The sequence below is a fragment of the Lampris incognitus genome, chromosome 20 (assembly GCF_029633865.1).
Source record: "Lampris incognitus isolate fLamInc1 chromosome 20, fLamInc1.hap2, whole genome shotgun sequence".
NCBI lineage: Eukaryota > Metazoa > Chordata > Actinopteri > Lampriformes > Lampridae > Lampris > Lampris incognitus.
Genome location: NC_079230.1, coordinates 7,794,225 through 7,800,348, shown reverse-complemented (window position 1 = coordinate 7,800,348; position 6,124 = coordinate 7,794,225). Strand labels below are relative to the sequence as shown.

At 47.9% G+C, this 6,124-nt stretch overlaps 1 protein-coding gene across 2 annotated transcripts in view; it reads left to right on the top strand.

The window, feature by feature from the left end:
• The window catches only part of LOC130130571 (uncharacterized), a 34,726-nt gene extending 29,065 nt beyond the window's left edge, over positions 1–5,661 (top strand). Inside the window, exons 8-10 of one of the 2 annotated variants that reach the window (XR_008812171.1) lie at positions 1,074–1,173; positions 1,280–1,355; positions 4,531–4,594. Coding sequence is in view for 1 of the 2 variants with exons in the window: in XM_056300288.1 (XP_056156263.1) it covers positions 1,074–1,173; positions 1,280–1,355; positions 4,531–4,614 (260 nt within the window). In the remaining variant the exon portion in view is untranslated. Of the gene's footprint in view, positions 1–1,073; positions 1,174–1,279; positions 1,356–4,530 lie in introns of both variants that reach the window. The other variant, XM_056300288.1, reaches the window with a different exon arrangement.
• Positions 5,662–6,124: the final 463 nt, after the last annotated feature.

Sequence of the window (6,124 nt, the reverse complement as noted above, 5' to 3'; positions counted from 1 at the left end):
CTGGGGGGGGGGGGGGACGGGACGACAGTGTGATTATCCCACGCGCTACATCCCCCCTGGCAAAACTCCTCACTGTCAGGTGGAAAGGATCGGCGGTTCGAATCCCCGTGTTACCTCTGGCTTGGTTGGGCGCCCCTACAGACACCGGTTTCTACTGATGAGTATCCTCATCCTCATAATTGTGGGCGTAACTTGGTATGTACAACTTTAAACTGTTCACCCGTTTGCTGGTCGGTACAGGTGAAAGTTTGTCGACAGTTCTGTGCATGTCGTTGACATTTATCCATGGTAAATCTGAGAGGCATCGTGAAAAACAGGCCATTGTCAATAGCACACGCCAACAAACAGGAAACTGGTATGACCACTGCAGTAGAAACCGGAAGTCAGTGGACTACAGTTATGCACAGTGCCGATTGGCCATGTCTGACGGGAAGCCAGACATGGGTATGTGTCCTGGTCGCGGCACTAACGCCTCCTCTGGTCGGTCGGGGCACCTGTTCGGCGGGAGGGAGGGGGAACTGGGGGTTATAGTGTGATCCTCCTATGCGCTACCCCCCCCCCCAGCAAAACTCCTCACTGTCAGGTGAAAAGAAGCGGCTGGTGACTCCACATGTATGGGAGGAGGCATGTGGTAGTCTGCAGCCCTCCCCGGATCGGCAGAGGGGGTGGAGCAGTGACCAGGACAGCTCAGAGTGGGGTAATTGGCTGGATACAATTGGGGAGAAAAATGGGGGGGTGGGGTGGTATAGCCACTGATTAAAACACATGAGGCCGTTGGTGCCATCAAGAAAGTGAAAAGCGTTAATGGTTTCATTCAAATGCTTGTGCAGTTGTGCTGTGCAGAGGATCGAATAGCTTTTTCTTCAGTGAATATACATCTAAATACATCTCAGTATAGAGGGAAACCCTTCATGACATTTTAGTCCTTTCTGAGAATTGATTTTTAATGGGTTTTTTTTTCAATTCCCTCCAAATTATTGTGGATATCATTTAAAAAAAGAAAAAACAGCTGCATGCAGGGGGTCTCGGATGTTGCCTGACAGGTGTGTTATGGATGTGGTTTGTGTGTGCAGGTAAAGATAAGGATCCCTATGCCGGCTTGTACATTGCTGCAGCTATCGTACCAGTGATCTGCATCACCTTGGCTGCCCTGGCTTTAGTGTGCTTCAGAAAGTAAGTCACGCCACTTTTGATAATATTGCCCTTTTCCACGAAGTGGGTCATTTTCCTCTGCTTTTTATTCTCGTCGTCCCCTGACAAATTCCCTCTTTTCATTCAGGCACCAGGAACAGATCATCCCAAAGGTTCCATGTCCCCCAGAATCCATAAAAAGCATGTTGGACAACAACAACATGGTAAGGAGAACTGTCTGCACCCGAATCCGTAGGATCAAGCCAGTGACTGCTGTGGCTCAAGGGCAGAATTTAGTCACGTGGGTGTCCGGGGGCGTGGCAGTCTGTTCCATTGCCTACCAACACGGGGATCGCCGGATCGAATCCCCGTGTTACCTCCGGCTTGGTCGGGCAACCCTACAGACGCAATTGGCCGTGTCTGTAGGTGGGAAGCCGGATGTGGGTATGTGTCCTGGTCGCTGCACTAGCGCCTCCTCTGGTCGGTCGGGGCGCCTGTTTAGGGGGAGGGGGAACTGGGGGGGGGGGGGGAATAGCGTGATCCTCCCACGCACTACGTCCCCGTGACGAAACTCCTCACTGTCAGGTGAAAAGAAGCGGCTGGCGACTCCACATGTATCAGAGGAGCGACTAACATCCCACTTGCCCGGTGCAGTCTTGGAGAGGGTCACTGATTTCACCAAGAAAGCCCAACTATCTCAACGCCACAAAACGAAAGAAAGGCAGACAAGGACGTTTCAAAACTTACAGCGACGAACCAGCAACACTAGCCAAGCAGATATACTTACCTGGAGACAAAAGACAGAACATCCCACACAAAACGGAACGCAGAACAGATGGATCAAGAATCTGTCGGACAAGGTACTTACCCAATCAGAGAAGGAGGTCTTAGCCAAAGGGCTGAACTTCGCCATGACACCCAAACAACTCCCTATAGTTGACCTCACCACATCCACAGAATCAGCCATAAGGAAAAACAAGCTAACGGAAACCGAGGCGGAACAGCTTAGGTTAAAGGTATCAGCAGCTCTGTCCAATGCGAAACTCCCTCCTTCCAACCTAACCATGGAGGAAAGGAAAACCGTGATAGCCCTGAGCAAGGATGAAAACATCACTATCCTTCTAGCAGATAAGGGGAGATGCACGGTGATCCTCAACACAACAGACTACCACGCCAAGATCACGTCATTACTCAGCGACACCGACACCTATGAACCTCTGAGACGCGATCCTATTAGTGGTTACAAGAGGAGAATAGAGTACCTACAGAAACTACAGAAAGGAGGAACCATTGATCGGATACAATACCACCGTCTCTACCCACAAGATAACATTCCATGCATATATGGACTCCCTAAGATCCATAAAGACGGAGCCCCCCTCAGGCCCATCGTCAGCAGCATAAACTCGGTCACGTACAACATTGCCAAACATATAACCAACATCTTGACCCCTTTAGTGGGCGAAACACCTCACCATATCCAAAACGCCATTGATTTTGTGAACAAGGTCCAAGGCGTAAAACTGGAACCTAATGCAACCATGGTATCCTACGACGTGACCTCGTTATTCACCTGCATCCCAACCATGGAGGCTTTGGAAACTGTGAGGCAACGTTTGTTATGTGACAACGCCCTCCACAATAGGACCAACCTCAGCCCCGACCAGATTTGCCACCTACTGGACCTTTGCCTGAACACTGCATATTTCCAATTCAGGGGCCAGTTTTCCAGACAGAAACACGGCTGTGCAATGGGCTCACCAGTATCGCCCATTGTGGCCAACTTATATATGGAAGAGGTAGAACACAGGGCCCTGAACTCCTTCAGAGGAACACCTCCGAGCCACTGGTTCAGATATGTGGACGACACATGGGTCAAAATCCAAACACAAGAGGTGCAAGCGTTTACCAAACACATCAACTCAGTGGACAAGAACATTAAGTTCACAAGGGAAGACGTAAAGAACAACGGTTTGCCCTTCTTGGACTGTGACGTCCACATTGGGGAAGACAGGAGCCTCCACATTGGGGTTTACAGGAAACCTACTCACACAGACCAATATCTACTTTTCGACTCACACCACCCGCTGGAACACGAACTGAGCGTCATCAGAACTCTGCAACACAGAGCTGACAATGTGCCCAGCAGCACTCAGGCCCAACGGGAAGAACACAAACACCTGAGGGGAGCTTTAAAAACCTGCGGCTCCCCCAGTTGGACCTTTGTGAAAACTGCAACACGTTCCAGAAAGACCAACCAGGTGAGCGACGAGGAGAAAAGGTACAGAAGGAAGAGCACAGTCATCCCGTATGTTTCTGGGGTCTCCGAGAAACTCAGGAGAATTTTCAACAAACACCGCATCCCAGTATACTTCAAACCCAGCAACACACTCTGACAAAGACTGGTTCATCCCACACACCCAGAAAAGCCATCTTGTGTATGCCGTACAATGCAATGAGGATTGTACTGACCTATACATAGGAGAAACCAAACAACCACTACACAAACGGATGGCCCAACACAGAAGGCCAAACTCCTCAGGACAAGACTCAGCAGTCTATCTACACCTAAAGGAGAAGACACACTCCTTCCAGGACAGCAACGTACACATTTGGGACAGGGAAGATAGATGGTTTGAAAGAGGGGTGAAGGAAGCCATCTATGCGAAACTGAAACAGAGGAGGAGGTCTGCGACACCACCTACCTCCCACTTACAATGCCGTCCTTTCATTTCTACCCAGGAGACTCAAGAAGCCTAGCCTCCAAGAACAACAGTTGGTCTCTAACGGCTCCAACGACTCATGACCACTGAATGGAGCACTAACGAAGTCGAAACTAACACCCCCAACGACTGTTGTTGCTAAACATCGGAACATCAAAGAGCCATTTACATCAATAGCTCTGATAACGACTCCAAAGAGGATAAATATCTGAGTTTCATCACCAGCCAGTCAGACTAGCTTGGTCTAGTCAGAAAGGCACGAACTGATGAAGCCTCTTGGATGAGAGGCGAAACGTCTTCACGGATATATACCCAAGTCCAGCTGCACTGGATTCACTTCCTTTGGATATCAGAAGAGGCATCTGCAGGCCTCACCAGATCGGCGGGGGGGGGGGGGTGGCGCAGCGACCGGGACGGCTCGGAAGAGTGGGGTAATTGGCCGGATACAATTGGGGAGAAAAAAAGTGGGGGGGGGGTTTAGTCACGCACCTCTCATGAAACATAAAAGGGTTCGCCTCATCTGATCGTGTTGAAATTTGTCCGCTTGCAGTAAATGATAGCCCAGTGAGGTGGCAGAACACAGCACGTACGTTGCTCTCCATACTGAAATGTGCGCCTGATAGGAATTGAGATGAGGACGTGTGCTAACGTTGTCCTTTTGTTTTGTCTCTCTCAGAGCACTATCGGGAGCCTGTACACCCCGCCGAAGGAAGAGGACGATGTCAGTATCACTTTAGTCACAGAACGTCAGCTCTCCTAAAATGACCCTGCTGAGAGAGCGAGAGAGAGAGCTTGCCAGATATTAGAATGTTATCGAGCCCTAAAAAGGGAATACAAATTAGCCGACTATCTGTCCACTGTCTGAGATCCATCCACAGTCTAGCCGTTGAAAAGGGCGGACACAAAAAATCTTGGCTACCAAAAGAGCAAAGAATATGTGGCAGGCGAGGTCAAGACAGAGGTGCCCCTCCTCCTAAATTGGGAGAAATTCCAGAACAGAAGAGAAAAATACCAGGAGAAGTTTGAAAACCAGATTCCAAATGTTCTTCTCCTGGATGAGAAGGAACAATGGTCGCTGCTTCTAGGAGAGGGCCAAAGGTCACACAGCCTGCAGCACAATATGTGTCAGAACGCCATAGCTTAAGGGTCAGTGAGCGACCAAAACACTGCCAATTTACTGTCAGCTGCTGTTCAAGTGCTGTTCTGTGTTTCTGCCAGATCTTACCTGTTCCTTTTTCCTTCTTTTCTTTTTTTTTTTTACATTTGTTTATTTTTCCATTTTAATTTTTTGGTATTCTGTTGACCTGCTTCGCTGTCACCTGCTTTAGCAACATTGTAATTAATGCAGCCATGCCAATAAAGCATTACTAAATTGAAATTGAAAGAGAGAGAGAGAGAGAGAGATGGCCAGTTCTCATCAGCTTGAGCCTATCAAGGAGGAGGAGGATATAGCCATACCAAGCTAATTCATTCAACGCAACGCACTCAGGAGGCATTTCTTTAAAAAAAAAAAAAGGTGATGAAACCGTAGTGAAGCAAATATCGGTGTGCCGTCATCTGAGCTCAAGGTGCTGCTTCCTCTTTGAAATGTTATTGCTGAGATGGTTTATTTATTCAATGAGTGTGTTGTTTCGGATCTTGGCTGACCGACGTGGGCTTTAAAGGTTTTGTCGTTGTATTTTTATTTAGGATTTACTCCATGACATCGGTCCATCGTTCAGTGGGGAATTGTTTTGTGCCAGTATGATGATGTGACTTTTCAAACTGCAAAATACAGATTGCACTTTATTTGAACCCTCCTGGGTGCGAGTCCTGCTTGTCTGTGTGGGTTTACTCCAAATACCCCGGTTTCCCCTTATGGTCCAGAGATGTGCGCGCGGGGTTCTCTAAAGCGGTGGTTCTCCACCTTTTTGGGGTCCTGGACCCCCTGCGTATTTTTGATCTACCCTGAGGACCCCCTCCACCTGATCTTGGGGGAGGGGGTTGCAATTTGATAGAAACAGTAGAAACTGCATTTTAAATTGCATTATAGCATTTATTCACTCTTTGGGGCAAAAATAAGAGCTTTCAGTTGTAACTTAGATATAGTTAACAAAACAGAATTCTTATGCAGTAACTTTCAGATATATATAACAAAACAGAATATGTATTCAGTAACTTTCAGATATATGCAACAAAACAGAATATGTATTCAGTAACTTTCAGATATATGTAACAAAACAGAATATGTATTCAGTAACTTTTAACAATGCAAACGGGAGCGAGATCTC